General features: G+C 40.0%; 1 protein-coding gene across 3 annotated transcripts in view; it reads right to left on the bottom strand.

Moving 5' to 3' along the window:
- RAB6A (RAB6A, member RAS oncogene family) overlaps nucleotides 1–23,245 on the bottom strand; it is a 67,411-nt gene extending 44,166 nt beyond the window's left edge. The window contains exons 1-2 of one of the 3 annotated variants that reach the window (XM_073808503.1): nucleotides 22,691–23,244; nucleotides 9,110–9,207 (exon numbers count right to left, since the gene is read on the bottom strand). Coding sequence is in view for 2 of the 3 variants with exons in the window: in XM_033862305.2 (XP_033718196.1) it covers nucleotides 22,691–22,760 (70 nt within the window). In the remaining variant the exon portion in view is untranslated. Of the gene's footprint in view, nucleotides 1–9,109; nucleotides 9,208–22,690 lie in introns of all 3 variants that reach the window. The other 2 variants (XM_033862305.2, XM_033862304.2) reach the window with 2 other exon arrangements.
- Between the last annotated feature and the right edge of the window lie 1,219 nt (nucleotides 23,246–24,464).

Here is a 24,464-nt window from a genome sequence, read left to right as displayed (position 1 = left end):
TGTTCATTGCAGCACTAGCCAAGACATGGAAGCAACCTAAATGTCCATTAACAGATGAATGGATAAAGAAGATGTGGTATATATACACAATGGAATACTACTCAGTCATCAAAAAGAATGAACTTATGCCATTTACAGCAACATGGATGGACCTTTCATACTAAGTAAATGAAGTAAGTCAGAAAGAGAAAGACAAATACCAAATGATATCACTTATATGTCGAATCTAAAATATGATACAAATGAACTTATTTACAAAACAGAAACAGACTCACAGACTTAGAAGACAAGCTTATGGTTATCAAAGGGGAAAGGGGGCTGGGGGAGGGATAAATTAGGAGTTTGGGATTAGCAGATACAAATTACTATATATAAAATAAACAAAAAGGTCCTAGGGACTTCCCTGGTGGCGCAGTGGTTAAGAATCCGCCTACCAATGCAGGGGACATGGGTTCGATCCCTGGTCCAGGAAGATCCCTCATGCCGTGAAGCAACTAAGCCCGTGCACCACAAATACTGAGCCTGTGTTCTAGAGCCCACAAGCCACAACTACTGAGCCTACAAGCCACAACTACTCAAGCTTGCACGCCTAGAGCCCCTGCTCCGCAACAAGAGAAGCCACCTCAGTGCGAAGCCCACACACCACAAGAAAGAGCAGCCCCCGCTCACCCCAACTAGAGAAAGCCCGCGTGCAGCAACGAACACCCAATGCAATCGTAAATAAATAAGTAAGTAGCTCCTATTGTATAGCACAGGGAACTATATTCAATATCCTATAATAAACCATCTGGAAAAGAATATATATACATACATACATGCATACATATATATAACTGAATCACTTTGCTCTACACCAGAAACTAACACAAATCAACTATACTTCAATAAAAAAATGTTTTTAAAAAGATAACTTGGAAATAATCTGTACCCTCAAAGAACAGTTCAGTGGGAAGTTCAAAGTAAGTACTAGCATAAGACTAGCTTTTCCAGCATTAACTTTACTCAAAAACTTTTTAAGTCTAAGTGTAGAAAAGCATGATCCACTTCTTACAGGGAAAAATAAGAAAAAAATGGCAATATAAGGAACTTAACTCATATTATCTTGTTTGTGCATTTATTTACTAGTTTACCTCTCCCAACTTACAAATGATAAGCTGTAGAACAGGAACCTCATCTATCTTGTTCATGGCTACACTCAATGTTGGTCCCTGTCTAGCACTAAATGAAATAATCAATGAAAGAAACCATCAAGTAGACAGTATTCACTAAGGTTGTCCAGAGTCTGCATTCTTGGAAAAATGAAAGTAGATATAGCTCACAGGGGCACACTTATGATAAAACTCAGTGAACTGAGGTTTTAGAACCAGAAGGCCAAATTTACTAATCAATGTAAGAAATAATTTTGTAACGATGGGAATATTCAGGTCAATATAACTAGCAATTTTTCTCATTCAAGCTGTACACTTAAGATTCGTATGCTTTTCTATATGTTACACTTCAATAAAAAGTTTTCCTTGTAAAAATAAAATCTAAATAATCACTGTCTGAAATAATAACATCTTATGGGGTTTTACACACACACACACACACACACACACACACACACACACACACACACACACTTAAAGTACACATAGTAAGTCAAGTCAGAAGGAAGAATGGTAAGTAGAATTAGACTGCCAGGGTCCCTGCACTGCCCAGAAGGGTAAAGGAATCAATTACCTGTAAACTTTTGTAAGTCATGGCTGCATGCCACAACTTCTGGGCTAATCACAAAAAGAAAAAGAAAAGAAAATTGTATAACTTCCCAATTAATAAAGAATATGGAATACTTTTTTAAAAGGCTACAAATTCAAATAACACAAGAAGAGAAAAAGAAACACTCAGGACAAAAAGAAAGCACATTGAGAAGATGGTAGATTTATTTTAAATCCAAATATATAATTATATTAAATGTAAATGTACTAATGTTCCAATTTTAAAAACAATTATCAGACTGGACAAACACAAAACTTAACTAGATGACTACTAAGCCACATCTGAAACATAAGAATATAAAAATGTTGAGAGTAAAAAGATAGAGGGACTTCCCTGGTGGCGCAGTGGTTAAGAATCTGCCTGCCAATGCAGGAGACACGGGTTCGAGCCCTGGTAGGTCAGGGAACTAAGATCCCCATATGCCGGGCAGGGCAGCCAAAATAAATAAATTAATTAAAAAGGATAGAAAAATATAAATACTATGAAAACATTAGCCAAAAGAAAGGTGGTATACCTATACTAACATCAAAGTAAACTTCGGGCTTCCCTGGTGGCACAGTGGTTGAGAGTCCGCCTGCCGATGCAGGGGATATGGGTTCGTGCCCCGGTCCGGGAAGATCCCACATGCCGCGGAGCGGCTGGGCCCATGAGCCATGGCCGCTGAGCCTGCGTGTCCGGAGCCTGTGCTCCGCAAAGTAAACTTTAGGGCAAAAAGCATTACTAGAAATAGTGGAACACTTGATGACGAGAAAAGGTTGAAGTCACCAAGAACACAATAACAATTCCAGGGACTTCCCTGGACGTCCAGTGGCTAAGAATCTGCGCTTCCACTGCAGGGGGCACGGGTTCGATCCCTGGTTGGGGAACTAAGATCCTGCATGCCACGCGTGCATGCCACTGCGCCACCAGGGAAGCCCCTCCCACCTTATTCTTTTTATTTAAGAGTGGCTTGGCAATTCTGGCCTTTTGCAACCCTGGGGAAGGTTTTTTAAATAGAGCTTCAATTTCTTTAAGATTTTCTTTTTTCTTTCTTATTTTTCTAGGACTTTGTACATTTCATCTACTGTTTCAAATTTATTAGTGCATATTACTCATGTTTTTATGTCTGCGGGATCTGTAATCATGCTTCATTAATTTCTAATACTGGTTATCTGTACCTTTCATTTCTTCTTGGTAAGACTTCCTGGAGGTTTATAAATTTAATAGTTTTTTGTTCAAAGAACTTAAACAGGCCTTGTTGACTCTCAGTTGTGTGTTTTCTGTTTTATTTCTGCTCTTTATTTCCTTTCTTATAGTTTCAATGGTTTATTTTGCTGGTTTTTTCCAGCTTCTTGAGAGAGGGATATATAGCTCATGTTTAGTTTTTTTTTTCTCCCTAATATATGCTCATATAAGTGTGTGTGTGTGTGTGTGTGTGTGTGTAATTGTATAAATTTCCCTTTAAGTAATATTATAGTAGTGTTTTGGAGATTTGCTCTGCAGTATTTTTGTCATTGAGTACAAAATGCTTTCTGATTTCTATTTTGATTTCTCCTTTGATTCATTGGTTATTAGAAGTATATTATTTGAAAACACTTGGGGACTTTCTAGTTTTCTTTATATTTTTGATTTCTACTTTAATCGTACTGTGTTCAGAGAATATATTTTCACTGTTTTTAATTTTCTTGAGACTTTATGGTCCATATGTTATGTCAGTTTTAATAAATATTCCCTTTGTGCCTGAAAAGAATGAATTTGTTAGGTGCAGAATTCAATATATGATCACTAGATCAGTTTTGTTAATCAAGTGGTTCAAATAGGACATGGTTCAAAGAGGACACAACAGTGAGAGGCCCACATACCGCAAAAAAACCCAAAACAAACAAACAAAAAAAACCCAATAAGGTGGGAGGATTTGCTCTCTGGTAAATCAGTAATTTTTATATTAAGTTATAGTAAGTTTTGTATTGTTGCAAGGGTAGACTAAGCAATTAGCAGAATAGAAATTCCAGAACCAGGTCAATGAATTTATAGACAGTTGGTCATTATAAAACTGATATGGCAGAGAACTGAGGAAAAGAAATGTTTTTAAATACATGATGCTCGGATAATTACATATCCATACTGAAAAAAATTAAATCTGACATCTATTTCATAGTACACATAAAGATAAATTTCAGTTGGATTATAAACCTAAATGTGAAAGACAAAGCAAAACGAAACACAAAAAAACAAAACAAAATTTCTAAAATATAATAGGGGAGACTATCTTCATTACTCAGGCTATGGAAAAACGTCTTAAAATGGGACATAAAAATCAGATTTTTATACACTGATACATCTATCTACATTAAAACTAACATTTTCTGTTCATTAAAAATTGTCATTAAGAGTGAAAAAAGCAAGCAATCATAGGTTGGTCTGTTCAAAAAAAAAATACACCTTTTGTTTTTCTTCATGGAGAATAAAGGACACATGCTTTGAAGGAGGACGAAGCAACAGTTTAAGACTATCATAGTGTCTGTGTTACCGATTAAAAGTCTTTCTCTGAACTGTGAGTGTAGTTCCTTTAATATGCACCTTAACTTTTCTACAGCAAAATTTAAGCAAATAAGTTTTGACTTTGGAAAAACATTTCTCAATAATACAATAATGAAGTAATCAAAACTAAAAACCCAAGAAAGAAAAACAAAGCTCGAAAATACCCTCCCTTCAACTCTAGTAAAACACATTTTTCAGCATACCAATTTTTTTTTTTTTTTTTTTGTGGTACGCGGGCCTCTCACTGTTGTGGCCTCTCCCGCTGCAGAGCACAAGCTCCGGACGCGCAGGTTCAGCGGCCATGGCTCACGGGCCCAGCCGCTCCGCGGCATGTGGGATCTTCCCAGACCGGGACACGAACCCGTGTCCCCTGCATCGGCAGGCGGACTCTCAACCACTGCGCCACCAGGGAAGCCCCAGCATACCAATTTTTAAAAAATTACAATAAATAAAGTCTTTGCTCTCATGGGGTTTAAAACTGGCAATACATATACCTTACAATACAAGTATATAACATTTAGGTATAGAGGATAAATTCTTAAATATTTTAGTTCAAGGTAGTTTTTGTTTTGTTTTGTTTTGAAGACAGAATCTCCAGGGACTTCCCTGGTGTTCCAGTGAGTAAGACTTTGCACTCCCAATGCAGGGGGCCGGGGTTCGATCCCTGGTTGGGGAACTAGATCCCGCATGCATGCCCCAAAGTCCACATGCCGCAACTAAAAAAAAAAGATCCTGTGGGCCGCAACTAAGACCCACAGCATACATGCATGCATGCATGAATGAATTAAAAAAAAAAAAAAAAAAAAGACAGAATCTCCAAATAGTAGATCAGGATCTCAATGTCTCTCTCATCTGGTCAGCATTCAAGTTGTTGTATCTTCCTTGTATTGAGGGTAACCCAAAACTCCAGAGAAAGAGTATAGTCCACTTATAGTCCACTTAGGTGGCTCTTTTACATTGTCCAAAGACATATTTTAGCACCCTTTCATATATTACTACCCATTTATGATCAATAGCTTCTGGAAGCTATTTAGTTTCCGGAAATTAAAATAGCCCCTTTTCATAGAAAGATTAGACATATCTAATTTTAAAACAGCATTCCTTCTGTATTTGCATTTCTTCTGTATTCATTCAAATCTCTTCAGCTAAGCTTATTTCTCCAAAATAGTTTTCAAAATCCCTAATAGTACATTCTTTATATCCTCCTATATAAAGGCAATTTAAATGACCATTTCAATCAAAGCCTAACTAATCTTATTCTGAACACTGTGGCTATTCATTTTTCTTCCAACAATATTTTAACATTTGTCCTTAATACTCCTGTGCCACCATACACACAAAACTTCATACAGCATTATGTTCTAATACTTTTCTTCCTATCCCACTCCCAACCCATGCCATATAATTTATTCTGTATTATATAAATTTATTCAGTCAGTCATCAAGAAGTTCTGATAAAAGGAAGAATATATTGAGGCAAGGAAGACCAACTAAAACTAACAAGAGTATTTAATTATCAACAAATATGGTTCTATACAACACAAAATAGAAATCTGTTAAGTATTGTAGGTATACTCCTGGTTCTGAGTATGCCTAGCTCTTCCAAGAAATCACTTCTCTGTTTAAAAAAGGAAATATCTCCAGGTGATTTCATAACCCACTCTTAATATTTCTACAGCCTTGTTAGTCAGGAAATTCTTCCATATATATGACTTAAATTCACTATGTTTCATAGCACAGGGAGATCAGCTCAGTGCTTCGTGTCTATCTAGAGGGGTGGGATAGGGAGGGAGATGCAAGAGGGAGGAGATACGGGGATATATGTATACGTATAGCTGATTTACTTTGTTATACAGCAGAAACTAACACACCATTGTAAAGCAATTATACTCCAATAAAGATGTTAAAAAAAATTCACTATGTTTCAGCTTAAGCCTCTCTTATTGTTCAGATCTTAGAATTGCAAATTAACAAGCTATTATCTTTTCTGTAAGATATTACAGATCCAAAGACTTTTTTCAGTTGTACTTTTGCCTTCTTGATGTGACTGGACAATTCTCATTTGAATGTCACATTTTAATTCCATGATTAAACAAACCTATGATTTTCCTTGTGTATAAGCAACATGAAGTGATTCTTATTACTTATTAAGTGTCAGCCAGTAACACAATCATTGACAAAGCAAATTTTATCAAAGCCATTGAATTTTTAAACTGTCTTTTTTGTAATTAATTTATTTATTTTTGGCTGCATAGGGTCTTTGTTGCTGCACACAGCTTTTCTCTAGTTGTGGCGAGCAGGGGCTACTCTTCGCTGTGGTGTGTGGGTTTCTCATTGCGGTGGCTTCTCTTGTTGCAGAGCACGGGCTCTAGGAGCGTGGGCTTCTGTAGTTGTGGCACATGGGCTCAGTTGTTGTGGCTCACAGGCTCTAGAGCACAGGCTCAGTAGTTGTGGCGCACAGGTTTAGTTGCTCCACGGCATGTGGGATCTTCCTGGACCAGGGATCGAACCCGTGCCCCTGCATTGGCAGGTGGATTCTTAACCACTGAGCCACCAAGGAAGTCCTCAAAGCCACTGAATTTTAAAACTAATTTGTTTATCTTACTCTCTACTTAACTGTAAGTTACATGTATTAAGAATTTTGTCATATAAATTACAAAAGTCCAATACAGCAAAATACCTGAGAAACACTTAATCTTATCTAACATTTAGTTCATGTAGCTCAACTTTCCAGAGATGATTACAGTTTTTTCACTCTTATGGTTTTGGGAACGCCAAAGTATCCTTACTTCCTGCACACCTTCTACCTATACAAAATTTATCAAGGAAAGGTTGTATAGTTTAGTGTCTTAGTAGTGGAGCTCTAGAACCAGGCTGTTGAGCTGAAACCCAAGTTTAGCCAGTTACTAACTGTATATACTACTGAGACAAGTTATTTAACCTATCTGTGCCTGAATTTCCTCATGGTAAAATAAGAATAACAGTAGTACCTATCTTATAGGAATAGTTCAACTTTTTTTCATTGAAATATATTTGATTTCAATGTTGTGTTAGTTTCTGGTATACAGCAAAGTGACTGTTATATATATATATATATATATGTATTTTGTTGTTGTTATATTCTTTTCCATTATAGCTTATTACAAGATATTGAATATAGTTCCCTGTGCTATACCATAGGACCTTGTTGTTTATCTATTTTATATATAGTAGTTTGTATCTGCTATTCCCAAACTCCTAAATGATCCCTCCCCACCTTTCCCCCTTGGTAACCATAAGTTTGTTTTCTATGTCAACTTTTTATTTTACAGAAAAGTTACAAACCTCCTTAGTCTCCTCTCATCAGTGACATTTCCTGTCTTTCCTGTTTTTACGACCTTGACACTTGTAAAGAATACTGGTCAGTTATTTTGTGTAATGTTCCTCAATTTAGATTTGTCTAATGTTTTCTCATTAGAATGAGGTCATACTTTTTTTTTTTTTTTTTGCGGTACGCGGGCCTCTCACTGTTGTGGCCTCTCCCGTTGCGGAGCACAGGCTCCGGACGCGCAGGCTCAGCGGCCATGGCTCACGGGCCCAGCCGCTCCGCGGCATGTGGGATCCTCCCGGACCGGGGCACGAACCCATGTCCCCTGCATCGGCAGGCGGACTCTCAACCGCTGCGCCACCAGGGAAGCCCGAGGTCATACATTTTTGACAAGACCACCACAGAGCTGATGTGCCTGTCTCAGTGCATCATAAAAGAAATACATGATGTCATATTAATGTCTTATTCCTAGTGATGTTAACCTTGATCACTTGATTATGGCAATCTCCACAGAGTTTCTTTACCATAAGTTAGTGTTTTTCCCCTTGTAAATAATAAATATCTTGAGGAATATACTTTGAGATTATTCAAATATCCTGTATCTTCGCAAAATTTTGCCCTCTAATTTTAGCATTCATCAAATGGATCTCGCCTGTAGCAATTAGCACTGTGGTATTCCAACGGTGATTTTCTATTTCCCTCATTCTATTTACTATAAGAGCAGTCCTTTCTTATCTATTTATTTAAATAAATATTCATAAATATCTTAATTATGTGGGTTATAATCCAATATCACCATTATTTATTTTGTTGCTCAAAAATTTCCAACTTTCCCTGTTGGGCGCTCTTTCACATTGGCTCCTGTGCCCTTTCAACATGTCCCCATCCTTTCATAAACACTTCCTTATTTTCTGGCACCAGAATACTCTCCAGCTTATTTTGTATTTTCCCTGCCCCAGCCCTGAAATCAACCACTTCTCCAAAGATCTCACGGAGTTGGTTTTAAGGGTTAAACTAGCTAAGACTGTAAAGTACTTACAACAGGGTCTGATCTGTACTAAGTAATCAAATGTCAATTGATATCTAGTATTGACAGTTTGACAGGAAATACACATTAACCATTACAGCTGTCAGGAGGTGCTATATTTCTATATTTGGTTGCAAAGTGATATTAAGCACTGTATTAGTCTGCTAGAGCTGCTGTAACAAAGTACCACAAACTGGTTTAAACAACAGAAATTTATTGTCTCACGGTTCTGGAGGCTACAAATCCAAAATCAAGGTGTTGGCAGAGTTAGTTGCTTCTGAGGGCTGTGAAAAGAATCTGTTCCAAGCCTCTTCCCTAGCTTCTGGTGGTTTGCTGGCAGTCCTTGGCATCCCTTGGTGTACAGAAGCATCACCCTGATCTCTGCCTTCACCTTCAGATGGCATTCTCTCTGTGTATATCTGTGTCCAAATTTCCCCTTTTTTTAAGGACACAAGTCATACTGTATAGTGGCCCATCCTACCCCAGGAGGACCTCACCTTAACCAGTTGCATCTGAGGTACTAGAGGTTAAACTTCAACATACGAATTTGGGAAGAACACACTTCAAGCCATAACCAGGCACAAATGAAAAAATTCTGAAAAATAAAAATAAATCATCACAGTATTTAGAATAATATCAATCAGACTGAGGTTGAAATAACTATTTAGATTGTTTTCACATAGAAGACTAATTATTACAGTATCAGAGGTTTTGAAAACAAATGTACAATATTTTGGAGAGGAAAGTTCAACTAAAGAATTTTGAAAGAACAAAAGGAATGCTTTATTTAAAACTAAATGTCCCAATGCAGCCAAAAATAAATAAATAATTTTTTTAAAAAAAGGGGGGGCTTCTCTGGTGGTGCAGTGGTTAAGAATCTACCTGCCAATGCAGGGGACACGGGTTCGATCCCTGGTCTGGGAAGATCCCACATGCCACGGAGCAACTAACTAAGCCCGTGCGCCACAACTACTGAGCCTGTGCTCTAGAGCCCGTGAGCCACAACTACTGAGCCCTCGTGCCACAACTACTGAAGCCCACGTGTGTAGAGCCCGTGCTCTGCAACAAGAGAAGCCACCGCAATGAGAAGGCCACGCACCGCAATGAAGAGCAGCCCCCGCTCGCCGCAACTAGAGAAAGCCCGTGAGCAGCGATGAAGACCCAACACAGCCAAAAATAAATAAATAAATAAATAAAATTTTAAATAAATAAATAAAACTAAACGTACTCAGTCTTTCTGTGAAGAGGAACTACTTTCAATTTCTGAAAGCTCTGAGAGCATTAAATAGGTAGGAATATATGAGAGGGTGCTGACAGTAAGTCCCTGGGTGGAGCCTACAGAGGACCATCTATGCAGGCCATATTATATGGGTAGATTCTTCTCATTTTACCTAGAGAGGTTAAAATGAACGCTTTAAGAGCTCATAATGTATAAGGTGGCAGAGCAAAGACCACAGTTCAGTATCCCTAACTCCTGCCCCATAACTTTTCCCCCATATCACATTAACTATAGAAGTTTCACAGGCCAAAGGAAAGAAACATTCCATATTAAACAACTTGATAAACAAACATAAAAGGTTTGCAAATTAGTAACTTCAATAGCCATCTAGTTTTGTCCTATTTACTTAATGTCAATATGTTAGTGCTTCTGTCACCTGCTTAAAGAAGAAAGACCTGTTTACTCAGATTCCTAATGACTGGACAGATTCAATATTTTATGGTTGCCTGTATGAAGGACATTATGCTAGACACCAAGGACAGAGATTTAAAAGATCTAAGAATGGATTTTATGCAGATCAAAATATCTTTAGTCCAGAGGTGGCCTAAAATCTGTCTAAATTCATGAGTCATCACATTCTCTATTTCCCTATTATAATCAACTTAACTCACCTTGATTATGTAGATAATTTAAAGTACACATGCACAGATTTCTGAAAGGGATATTCTTCAGTTTTAACAGGATGGTTAAAGACAGATTAAGGGTTAATTAGCCACATGAGACTACTGAAATTAAAGTGAAATAAAATTTTGAAATCAGTTCTCAGTCACTGTAGCCATCACCATATTAAACAGCACAAATATGGGACAGTTCCTCCATCACAGAAAGTTCAATTTGATAGCAAAGATTTAGACATCCTAAAATGTTAAGTCTCAAACCATGTAATGCAAAGTATCCCAAAAATAAAGGCCTCTGTGGGCAACTATATCCATGAATGTCAAGAATATACCAATAAGAAAGTTCTCATCTTTTAGCAATCATACAAAAATATTTGCAATGATAGGATATACGGGATTTTCTTCAACTCACTCTGGTATGTGGGGGCGGGGGGGATAATTGTTGAAGCTGAGTACGAGTTTATGGGGGTTCATGACACTATTCTCTGTACCTTTTTATATGTTTAAATTTTCCCATAATAAAGGGGTTAAATAATACTTTAAGAACCCAAAAACATATTTGGTTAAATCACACTCACTCTTCAAATATGCCATTTACAACGACTGACTTCTTGACTCTCTAAAACTCTACTGAGACCACTTTTTAAAAATTAGCAATTAGTTCTTGATAAATCCAATAGCCTTTTCCGAGTTATCATTTTCCTCATCTTGAGCCTCTGACTCTTCAGATTCATACCAGATACTTGGCATATCAAACCTTTCTCCTACGTTAGGTTTTTTTGTCTTATTCTGTTTTTCTTTTAATTATCCTCTTTTATGCGTATTTTTGAGGTAGCAAGCTACCTCAAAGCCTTTCTGAAACTAAGTATGGTAAAAATCAGAAATCATTCACTTATTTGAAAATATTTAGTGAGCTCCCGCTATATGCCAAGCACTATGCAATGGTGCTTAGAATACAGCAATGAACAATAAATTCATGAATGCTACCTCTGTGGAACTTACAGAACAAATGGAAAACAGAAATTTTAACAGACAAATAATTACAACTGTATTAAAGGCAGCAAGGAGAAGGACAGTGTTGACAGTCTATAAAGAATGGGAAACTAAACCACTCTGAGGAAGTCAGCAAAGGCTTGAAGAAGTTTCTTGAAGCTAAAGGATAAGCTGGAGTTAATCTGACAAAGGGGAAGAGGGAATATATAACAAGATGGAGATTGGTTAAGAGTTATAACTTAAAAAAGGTCAGTATGGGGCTTCCCTGGTGGCGCAGTGGTTGAGAGTCTGCCTGCCATTGCAGGGGACACGGGTTCGTGCCCCGGTCCGGGAAGATCCCACATGCCGCGGAGCGGCTAGGCCCGTGAGCCATGGCCGCTGAGCCTGCGCGGTCCGGAGCCTGTGCTCTGCAACGGGAGAGGCCACAACAGTGAAAGGCCCGCGTACAGCCAAAAAAAAAAAAAAAAGGTCAGTATGGCTGAAACAGAGAGAGATGGTGGGAGATATGCTCAAGAATGGACGGATGGGGAGGAGCCAAAAAATTCAGTGTGAGCAATGTAGATCATTTGGAAAGATCTTATTCTAAGAGTGATTTAAACAAAAGCAAAAAAAAAACCCAAAAAACTACAAAGGTGGGGACTTGAGTTTTTACAATTTTTAAAAAATTTTATTGTGATAAACTACCATAAGATTTACCATTTTAACCATTTTTAAGTGTACTATTCTGTGGCATTAAGCACAGTCAAGATGTTTTTGTTTTTAGTAAGAAGTTACTCTGATTTACATTTTTATAAAGTTCACTCTGATATCAATGTGGAGGATGGATTGGAGGGGAGGTCCAAGAACAGAGGTTGGAAGGTACAAATATAAAGATTTAAATCTACTTTACTGCTCCCTGCTAGACCATAAACAAGAAGAGAACAGAGATTATACCTGATCTGTTAAAAACTACATTTCCCAGGACCTAGCTCTATGCTTGGCACACAGTGGACATCTATTAAATAGATAAATGACCTGTAAGATTCTATGATTCTTAGAACAGAAAACTTAAAATGCAAAGATGTGTGTTCTGTACAGCACGTAACACCTTAATGATGATTTTTTTTAACTTAAAAAAAAAAAAACAAAAACCTGTCTAACAGTAATAGGTAAAGATGAGTTCTAGCAATAAGGTTAGAGATAGGAAGGTAGAATCCAGACTCTGAAAGGGTCTGACTAGGGCAGAAGAGCTTGGACTTCATCTCAAAGAGAAGTCTATGCGGGGTGTATGGGCAAGGTTTTATGCAATCTCACAATGGCAGGTTGAGATAACAATAATGCTTATTATCAGTTAATTTAAAAAATCATACAGTATTTGTCCTTTTGTGATTGGCTTATTTCACTTAGCATAATGTCCAAGGTTCATCCATGTCAAAGCATGTGTCAGAATTTTCTTCCTTTTTAAGGCTGAATAAGTTTTCATTGTATGTATACACAGAACCATGTTTTGTCTACCCATTCATCCATGGATGAACACTTGGACTGCTTCTATCTTTTGGCTCCTGTGAATAATGCTGCTATAAACATGGATATAAATGAGTTGGTTTTAATTTTATAAAATGTACTTTTAAAAAAGAAGAGGAGGGACTTCCCTGGTGGTGCAGTGGTTAAGAATCCGCCTGCCAATGCAGGGGACACGGGTTTGAGCCCTGGTCCAGGAAGATCCCACGTGCCATGGAGCAACTCAGCCCGTGCACTACAACTACTGAGCCTGTGCTCTAGAGCCCGCAAGCCACAACTACTGAGCCCGCGTGCCACAACTACTGAAGCCCACGCACCTAGAGCCCGTGCTTTGCAACAAGAGAAGCCCCTGCAATGAGAAGCACGTGCACCACAACGATGAGTAGCTCCCGCTCACTGCAACTAGAGAACGCCCTCACGCAGCAACGGAGACCCAGTGCAGACAAAAATAAATAAAATAAATAAATTTATTTTTAAAAAAGAGAAAAATAAAGAACAGAAACTGAAAACCCTAAGCAATTCTAAATGTCGAAATGTGTTGATTCTCAGAAAATCAGTTAGAAGCTAGAAAGCAAATGCAAAGTGGTACCTGACCTAATAGATTCTATAAAGATCAATTTTAAACTGACAATGGGGAAAGCTGAGAAACAATCTGATTTGTGCCAGAGAACCTCCCCAATGTAGGCACCAAGTACATCTAGAAATAAGGGTAAAGGTGGTGCTAAAAATGAAAGGAATGGATGAAAATCTGTTTAAAAGGGAGACTGACACCCTCACATCCCCTCCTCTATTCCACACAGCCAGGTTCCTCTCCCACTCCATCAGAAGATTATAGATTATGCCATGAGAAAGGAAAATAGAGGGTTTCTGGACTGGTGAATACAAGAGTCAAGCGAAGTCTGAAGTACAAACTGTATTAAAAACAAAGTAGGGCTTCCCTGGTGGCGTAGTGGTTGAGAGTCCGCCTGCCGATGCAGGGGACACAGGTTCGTGCCCCGGTCCGGGAGGATCCCACATGCCGTGGAGCGCCTGGGCCCACGAGCCATGGCCACTGAGCCTGTGCTCCGCAGCGGGAGAGGCAACGGTGAGAGGCCCGCGTACCACAAAAAAAAAAAAAAAAAGTAAATTAAATTCATATACTCTAATGTTATCTTCAAACCCTGTCTCCATTCAGCTCCAAGAAAGCTGGCAACCAATATTATCCTCTCCAGCAGGACACTGGACAACTCTTCTTTAAGAAATGTGACTGGCGGGACTTCCCTGGTGGTGCAGTGGTTAAGAATCCGCCTGCCAATGCAGGGGACATGGGTTCAAGCCCTGGTCTGGGAAGATCCTACATGCCGCAGAGCAACTAAGCCCCTGCGCCACAACTCCTGAGCCTGTGCTCTAGAGCCTGCAAGCTACAACTACTGAAGCCTGCGTGCTACAACTACTGAAGCCCATGCGCCTAGAGCCCGTGCTCTGCAACAAGAGAAGCCACCACAATGAGAAACTTGCGCAACGCAACGAAGAGTAGCCCCCGCTCCCTGCAACTAGAGAAAGCCTGCGTGCAGCAATGAAGACCCAAAGCAGCCAAAAATTAAAATTAATTTTTTAAAAAAAAGAAATGTGACTGGCAAAAAGACTTAAAAGAGCTAACATCAGAGACTTCTTCCCCCAAAAAGAACTCAGCCAGACTGTCCTACAGAGAAGCCCAATAAACCCACAAAAGAGCTTAAAATCAAATTTTTAGTGCTCAACTCTTAAACAAAAGGAGACAGTCAAGAATACTAGTTCTTTGAGGACCACATCAAACAAGAAATAGAGAAACTAGAATAAACATAAGTGAAAAGCAATTTACAAAAAACTGAGTATTGAAAAGAAAGCCATATATCTCTTTAATATCCTCAAAATGACAAGAGATACAGCAGAAATTATCACAATGTTGAAAATCAACTATACTTCAATTAAAAAAAATTTTAACAAGAGAAGATACTAGAATCAAAAAGATGTTATAGACAGAAACAATCAGAAAACAAAGAGCTCTTTGAAATTAAAACGATATCAGAAATAAAACGTAATAGGGTAAAAGAAAGTTGAGAAAATTTTTTAAGAATTAAAACAGAAACAAATAAATGAAAAAGGGGCAAGATAAGATACAACTAGAGGATCAATCCAGGAGGTCTAATAAGAATTCCAGAGAGAACTGAAAATGAAGAGGTGAATATCATACTAGTTAAGTCAAGAAAATTTCCTGAAAATAAACAACTTAAGTTTCCAGTTTGAAAATATTTATACCTATTACTCAGCACATAAAATGAAAATAAACACATCATTATGAAAGATCAAAATACCAAGAGTCATAAATGGCAATACTAGACTCTACAAGGCAATATATGTCATCAAATTTCTGAAGGAAGAATATATCCAACCCAAATCTCTAAACTCCACCAAACTTCAGTGTAAAGGTTGTACAAACACATTTTCAGACATACAAGGTCTCAAAAAACTTCCTCCCATGTTCCCTTTATTAGGAAGCTACTTACTGGTGGATACATTCAACGTAATGAGTAAAACAAAGAAGAAAAAAGTAATCTGAGAAACAAGGGATCCATCCAACACAAGAGAGAAGGAAACCCTCAAAATGAAAGTAAAGGAGATCACACATTGACAGTTGTACATCAATTCTGGAGGGTAACTATTATACAATAGTTACCCTCAAGGTCAGAAGGTTCTGGGAGAGATGTCCCAGGCAAACCTGATGCATTCAAATAACTGAGATCTACACTACTGGTAAAGAGTTTGGGGATAATTAAGAAAAAAGCAATTCAAATAGTGACACAAAGGAAAACAAAAAAAATATATGAAATATAGTACAATAAATCAGTATACTACACAGCTCAGCTGTGAATACCATTACCTAATAACAATAATGTGAAGATTAAATACTGATCTAACCAAAATGTATAATATCTACATTTAGAGAATGGGGAAAACAAGACTGCTAGGTTAGTACTGCATATCAGAAATGAAAAGAATTTAGAAAGGTTAAATAAACTGTCCAAGATCACACTGTAAACACGGGCTTCAAGATTAGAACCAAAGTATAACTGTCTCTAGAGCTGTCTTTATCAGTATATATTGCCTCCCTAAGAAGAAAAAACTTAACTACAATAGTAAGGGAATAGATTTGAGAATTTCAGAACAGGGAAGTTTAATACTAAAAATTACAAAACATGTTCTCCTGGAGATCTCTTAGAATGAAGTAATTTAAGAGTGGTCCAGGGCTTCCCTGGTGGTGCAGCGGTTGAGAGTCCGCCTGCCAATGCAGGGGACACGGGTTCGTGCCCCGGTCTGGGAAGATCCCACATGCCGCAGAGCGGCCGGGCCCGTGAGCTATGGCCGCTGAGCCTGCGCGTCCTGGAGCCTGTGCTCCGCAATGGGAGAGGCCACACAACAGTGAGAGGCCCACGTATCGCAAAAAACAAACAAACAAACAAACAAAAAAGAGTGGTCCAGTTTAACTGTCACAGACAAGAACAGCCTAAGGAGCTCTAACAACTAAATCAAATGTAGTATCCTAGATGGGATCCTGGAACAGAAAAAAGACATTAGGAAAAAAACTAAAGAAATCGAAATAAAATATGGACTTTGGTTAATAATAATGTATCAATATTGGTACATTAGTTGTGAAAAATGTACACATGAGCTGTTAATTACGGAGGAAACTGGTGTAGAGTATACAGGAATTCCGTATTATCTCTGCAATTTTTCTGTGTATCTAAAACTATTCTAAATGAAAAAAATTGTATTTAGAAACAAAACAACAGAATGGGAAAGTGCTCTAAGTACTAATGTGAAAACATCTCTAGGAATTATTGTTAAGCGAAAAAAAGCAAGATGCAGAATAAAATCTGATACCTCGTATGTAAGGAAGAATAAAAATTGTATTCATATTTGCTTGTGTCTGCATAAAGAAATCCCAGAATATACATAATGGTATATATATATAATTACTAATAGAGGAGGGGGTGGGGAATGAGGTCACAGGAACAGGGGTAGCAGTAAGTTTTCTGAAAGTGTATCTTTTTACATAATTTTGATTTGTGAACTATGTGATTGTGTTAACTGTTAAAAATAAAGTTAGAGGGGAAAAATAGCAATCCAGTTTAAAGCCCTAAGAGAAATGGATTGGGTGACTTCTTCAAGTCTCCTCCAACTTTGGAATGCTCTAATTCAAGAATTTCAACTAGAAGATCCTTAAACTTTTAGTCAGTCATATTTATAATGTATCAATACCTTCCCTGAAACTCCATGCTCCCCTGTCACTTCTCTGTATCTTTTAACTGTACTTTTCAAAGCAGCTGCACTCATTGCACTATATTGTATTAGGTATTATATGTTTCTTCCATGATGAAATGTATATTTCTTAAGAGTAGGCTCTATCAAACTATTGATAATTGACAGAGTAGGAGTTTTCAGTAGACATGTGCCAGGCACTCTTCTAAATGCTTTACATTTATTAACTAATTTAATCTTCACAATAGCGCTATATGATAGGTCCTATTATTTATTTTATAGATAAGGAAGTTAAAGCATAAAGAAGTCAATAATCTGCCCAAGGTCAGTGAGCAGGGCTAAAATATAAAACCCAGACTCTGTGCTCGTAATCACTAGCTGTACTGATTAGTTTTAAGACTTCAAAACAAGATATGGAATAAACTCCTTTTGACTGTTCTAAATGCAATATGGCAACTTCCCTGGTGGTCCAGTGGTTAAGAATCCACCTTCCAATGCCGGGGACGTGGGTTCGAACCCCGGTTGGGGAACTAAGATCCCAGAGGCAACTAAGCCCATGCACCACAATGAAGAGCCCAAGCACCGCAACTAACCCAACGCAGCCAAAAATAATAAATGTTAAAAAAATAAATAAATGCAATATGAAGCTACAAGATACAAATGGCTTAATATCATCTAGAAACTAGCAGATCTCAAAATGCAGCCCACCAACTCCCAGGATCCCCAGGACCCTTTGGCTGGGCCACTACTCTCCTGAGGGTCAAAACCACTTTCATAATATCAAGATGTTATTTGGCTTTTTTCACTTTTGTTCTCTCATGAATGTATAGTGGAGTTTCCAGAGCCTATGTGATGTGTGATATTACAAGAGACTGAATGCAGAAGCAGCTGTGAGAAGCAGATGACTTTTAATACATCAGACATTACAGAGATTTGCAAATATGTAAAACAATGCCACTCCCTCACTAAATTATTGTTTGAAAAATAGTTCTCTTTCACTAAAATTATGTCAACATGTAATGGATTTAACACTACTCTTTTTAAATGAATTAAATATTAAACAATTTTCTCAGTTAACTTTTAACACAGTAAATAGTGACATAAACCACATAAACAGCTCTTTAGAAGCCTCAATAATTTGTAAGAGCATCTTGAGAGGCTCTTGAGAAGAAAAAGTTTAAGATCACTGATGTAGCCAATCTAAACTGTTCAGTGTTCCTAGTCTCTGACATTAAGACACTTTTTCCCAACACAGCACGTTATAATTCAAAAGAACTGATGTAAAAAAGGTAATAAAAAGTGAAAAAATAAGTAGTACCAGGCCAGGTATGTGTTTCTTTTTGAAATAACATTTCCTAATTTGTACTCATAACATTTGTTTGTAAGTATTACCTTCTACTCTAAACCATTCCTAAAATTGCCTCTGTATTTCAAGACAATAGCCAAAGGTGGTAACAAAAGAGGTTGCTCAAAGAAACTTCAGGTTCAAGCTGTGTATTTCAACATTTCTTTATTAAAGCATGTATACTACTAAAATATAAAGAAACTGTTAAGAATTTACACGAAGATTACCAAGACTGATATCATTAATTCAATATGAGGCTTCATATACTGAAACACTTCATCTTCATTATAGAATACAGAACCTTATTTTTTTTGGCTGTGTCATGCAGCATGCAGGATCTTATTTCCCCGACCAGGGATCAAACCGGTACCCACTGCAGTGGAACCGTGGAGTCATAACCACTGGACCGCCAGGGAGGTCCCAGAACCTTGTTTTTGAAAAGCTAAATAAAAAAGTCTACCTAACTTCAAATCTGTTCCATGAACATGTCTTTAATAATCATTTGACATACTTTTAGGTGTTATACTAATAGCAAATAATTTAACAATAACTTTAACAAAACTAATTTTGTTCAACTCAAAAACAAAAGTATAAAATTCTGGTCGGTTGTTTTTTTGGTTTTTTTTAGTTACACCGTAAAGGTTATATATAAATTATTGTAATCCCTGCTCTGGAGCATCTGGAGTATCCCTATATACAATCAAATAATGTAAGTATAAAATGTTATTGTTGGGAATTCCCCGGCAGTCCAGTGGTTAGTACTCAGCGCTTTCACTGCCGGGGCCCAGGTTCAATCCCTAGTGGGGGAACTAAGATCCCACAAGCTGCATGTGGGGCCAATAAAGAGAGTTATTGTTAAACTATTAAATGTGCAAGGAAAAAATGTAGACTTCACCGTAACAAAGATGACTACTAGCTTTGGTTACTATTAGATTCAACCATCATTCATTCTGAGTATCCACTACAAGCCTGGCACTATTCTAGGCACTGGGGATACAATGAACAAAAAAATTAATAATTTTTAATCTTCATGGGACCTGCATTCTGCTGTGGGAAACAGACAAACATAAACACAAGTAAGAAATAGAAATGTGGTCAATGCCATTAAGGAAACAAACAAGGCTTTGCCACAGATTAGTCTTTGAAAGCTGAATTGTAGAATTCTAAAACCTAAAAATAAAAAATTCATTAAGAGTTAAATCAAGATGACATGGACTGGGCTTCCCTGGTGGCACAGTGGTTAAGAATCCGCCTGCCAATGCAGGGTACACGGGTTCAGGCCCTGGTCCGGGAAGATCCCACATGCCAAAGGGCAACAAAGCCCATGCGCCACAACTACTGAGCCTGTGCTCTACAGCCCATGAGCCACAACTACTGAAGCCCGTGTACCTAGAGCCGGTGCTCCGCATCAAGAGAAGACACTGCAATGAGAAAGCCTGCGCACCGCAATGAAGAGTAGCCCCTGCTCGCCACAACTAGAGAAAGCCCGCGTAGCAACAAAGACCCAACTCAGCCAAAAATCAATAAATTAATTTAAAAAAGAAAAAAAGATGACATTGACTCTACAGACCTTTGCTAATGCATAAGAAAACTACAGACACTGCCTGTGAAAACAGAGATCCGTCTTTCCAAAGCTACTGGATGGTATTACTTAGCAATGTAGTAGCCTCAAAAGATAATTTAGCTCACAGTTCCAGAGTTAAAAAGCATGTAAACACAATACTAAAAAAAACTGAGGAGCCTAAGGAGACAGGACAAACAAATGTAGTGTGGTATCCTGAATTGAATGCTGAAACAGAAAAAGATAAAAATTACGAAAATCTGGGTAAACTATAGACTTTAGTTAATAATGTATCAATATTGTTTCATTAATGGTAACAAATGTACCTTACTAATATGTTAATAATATGGGATATTGGGTGGGGCTATATGGGAAACCTCTGCATGATCTTCTTAATTTTTCTGTAAATCTAAAACTGTTCTAAAAAATCAAGTCTACTTAAAAAAAAAATCTAAGATGGCTTCAGGAATTATGGTGGAAGGAAGGGGAGTTAGTAAAGACTTGAAGAAACTAAGAAATGAGAAGCCATAAAACTCTGCAATGTGAATTAGAATATAAATACCCAAGAAATTCAAAGGAAACCTGCAGATACTTAAATTATGATTTCTATTCATACTAAAAACTTTCTAGGACAGAGATTAATGGATTTTTCATGCAAACTAAATAGCTCTGCATGACAATGTACGGCAGGCATTAACATCCCTGAGTGCACAATAAGCACTTTAGATCCTATTTATCAATAATGACCAATAGGCTGTATTTTATGTATGTCACTGTCCTGAAACTGTCATAAAATACCTGGACAGGGATCAATCTCATACGTCTTACTAAGTCACTTGAAGAAACAAGTTTATATCTGTATAGCAAAAAAAAGCAAAGAGGAGACTTGGTAAGAGGGCAGGGAGAAAAGATTATGTATGAAAGGAGAAAAACAATTTATCAGGTCTAACTGGAAGCAATTTTGCAACTATTATTAACCTACTTTAATGCCACACAAATTAGTATAAATAGTTAAGAGCAGTAATAAGAGCTCTGAATTTATATCAGTTATTTTCCTTCCAATCAAAAGAAATAAATGTCTTCTATAGCCTAACCTAAAACACCTATCATGTAACTCAATGTCTGATGACTCGGGAGGAACTAATCTCTCAATGTCTCAATTTTAAAGATAGGAAAAGTGTGAGAAAAATAATGGAGGATGATAATCTCTAAACTACAGAGTGTGAAGTTTGCATAATACAGCATAAAATTGGAATTACCACAAGAAGTAATTTTTAGAGACAACCATCAGAAAATTAGAAGCTTATACCTAACACAAAGTACAATGACAGCAGCAGCCTGACCAAGTATATGAGATAATAATTTCACTCATCAGATACTATGGAATATTAACCATAAAAGAATCATTTAGCCAAAATGGTATTACATATTCGAATCGAATTTAGATAACTGGATGATCAATCTATCCCTTCTCTACTCTGTTACTCCCTATCCGCAAAGGAAACCCTACAAAACAAAGATGTTCGTTATTCTAAAGCCTTCTCTCCCTAAGGAATCCTGAATATATAATTGGAAAATACTCAAGAAGAAATGGAATTAACATTTCTCCAGTAATTCCTGTTTGCACCGCCGTGAGGAGAATCAGACACTGCGCTTCGTGTTGAAGCAGAAAAAGGAGAGGTGAGATGTGAAAAATTCCAAGTAAAACGATCATGACATAGCATCTGGCAGAGATTGGAAAAGCATGAACACAGCCAAAAGAATCGCCAGGGATGAAAGTCAAGAGAAGAAAACGAGGTTTTCCAACAGGCCACAGCCTAACCCAAGGGGCAAAAACCGCTACTGCCGCCGCCACTCCCTCACTCCCCAACCATTCCATCAAGTCGCCTCCAATTCAGATATGTATCCTCTATAACCCAGACCCATTCCCCACCTAGGTGAAAACAATCCAAGAATTTCCTAGGACTCCCCCCCCCCCCGCCTTCCATAAGATCCGCGCTTCTTGGGGCCAAGCCTCTGGGGAAAACAACGCCCAGATCCCACCCTCCCGGCGCAAGGTTGAAGAGGGCCGGTTCCCCGGAGTGGGGCTTCCCAGGTGGGCCTCATCGAGCTGAGCAACTGGGATCAGAGCAAGGAACAAGGGTGGGGCTCTAGGAAGGGAGCTGGCGTCGGTGAGACGACGGAGACCGGAGGAAGAAAGGGATGGACAGGAGGCTGGGGCTGGGCGGGGTGAGGAGTGGGGAGGGCAGATCCACGGGAGAGGGCCGGGCGGCGGGGAAAGGAGCGGGCGGAGTGGGGGGCGGAAGGGTCAGAATCCGATCGACGGATCATGGCGAAGAGGAATGCGTGGCTAACAGGGGTCGGCAAACAGGCTCAAGGGCTAGGAGGTGGAAGGAAGCGCGACCGCGAGGCCCGCAGGGAGCCTCCGCGGACGGAAGGGCCGCACTGGGGGCGGTGCGGGGAAGCCACTGCCAGCTGCCAGGAGTGGGGGAGCCGCGCACTCACCGCTCTGCTCCCCCAGGAACACCAGCTTGAATTTCCTCAGCGGATTCCCGAAGTCTCCGCCCGCGGACATGATGGAGCCGGAGGAGCTGCCGCCGCCTCAGCCCAGAGACCTCCCAGACCGACGCCGCTCCAACCGGTTCACGGGGAGGCTAGAGGAAGGGTCGGCGCCGAGCTCTCTCGGCCCCTGCAGGGCCCGGCAGCGGAGCAAGGCTGGAGAACAAGGCTCCTCTCACAGACAGGCAGCCGTCGCCGCCGCCTCTACTCGGAGTCGCCTAGCACCGAGCGAGGCCCGCAGCTGGGAAAGGAAGGAGGGCGGTGTCGGAAGCAGCCAGGGGTGTGCTCGGGGGTCCCGAGGCTAGAGCTGTTCCCCTCTCAGCACCCGGCACCGAGACTGAGGCGAGGGTGGCGGAGCCGGAGCCGCAGACGTGTCTGGGACCTCTCACACGTAGCGTTCCAGCTCCACAGCTGCAGCCACCGCAGCCCAACCTGCTGAGTGCGCGAGCCTGTGGCGCGGCGCGGCGCGGGGCGAGCCCGGGCGCGAGCCTGCCGCCCAGCCAGCCACGGCGTGCGTGCGTGCGTGCGTGCGTGCGAGCGCGTGCGCGCCACAGCCAGCGCCTTCCTGGTTTAGCCTGCTTTCCCGGCTCCGCCCAGGCAGAGGAGACGTGGGGAGGTTACGTTTCCCTTCGCGTCGGGAGAAGCCGGGAGATGGTGGGGTGGAGCCTGGGGGAGCTGACGGGGTAGAATAAGGAGCACTGATGTCACTTACGGGCTGAGCCAATCGGAAGAGGTTAAGGGCGGGCAGAGCTGTCGAGTGAGGTGGCAGCGCCAGAGCGCGCTCGCTGCCCTCCTGCGGTGGAAAGCGTCTCACCGTGGCGGCCATGCGAAGTGTGACTCGTCGCAACCTGAGGGGAGGGGAGGGCATTGGGGCGGAGGCGGGGCCAGAATGGAGGCGGAATTGACCCCAAGTGTGGGTGAAGTCGGAAGGCTCTAAGGTGTACAGAAGGTTCCTCTTTCCTGAGCCCTCAGCTCTGCCTCACAGTCCTCAGATACGCCCTTCACCTCTGCACCCACCTTCTCCATCTTTTTTCTTATAATTCCTCAGACGATACCCTACTAGGTACTGTTGCTCCCAGGAGTTTCGTAACAGAAGCAGGGCCTCCACATTTTTGTAGACAAGAAAGCTAAAGGTCACAGGAAGGAAATGATTTACAAAATTCGCAGAGCCATAAACTGGAACCCAGGTTTTGTCTTTTCCCCCAATTGAACCTCCACAACCTCCTCGTTGATAAACCCATCCACTTCCCTAGCTTGACCTGCTTTGGTCTTCTCTTACCAACATTTGTTCCTCAGATATGGACAGTTCTAAGTGACCCCCACCTTCTACTGTGATAGAAAAGGAGTTAGACGTCAGGTAAACTAAACCCTTCATTTCACAGGTGGTGAAACTGAGGCCCAGGTAGGAAAATGGGGTTGCAAAAAGGTCACACAACAAATTAGAGGTAGAGCATGGCCCTGATGTGGGGAAGTGGACATTGAAAGATCACCTGGGGACTTCCCTGGTGGTGTAGTGGTTAAGAATCTGCCTGCCAATGCAGGGGACATGGGTTCGAGCCCTGGTCTGGGAAGATCCCACATGCCGCGGAGCAACTAAGCCCATGTGCCACAACTACTGAGCCTGTGCTCTAGAGCCTGTGAACCACAACTACTGAAGCCCATGTGCCATAACTACTGAAGCCTGCGCACCTGGAGCCCGTGCTCCACAACAAAGAGAAGC

Source organism: Tursiops truncatus, chromosome 8, assembly GCF_011762595.2.
Source record: "Tursiops truncatus isolate mTurTru1 chromosome 8, mTurTru1.mat.Y, whole genome shotgun sequence".
NCBI classification, from domain to species: Eukaryota; Metazoa; Chordata; class Mammalia; order Artiodactyla; family Delphinidae; genus Tursiops; species Tursiops truncatus.
This window is presented reverse-complemented; position numbering and strand designations above follow the sequence as displayed.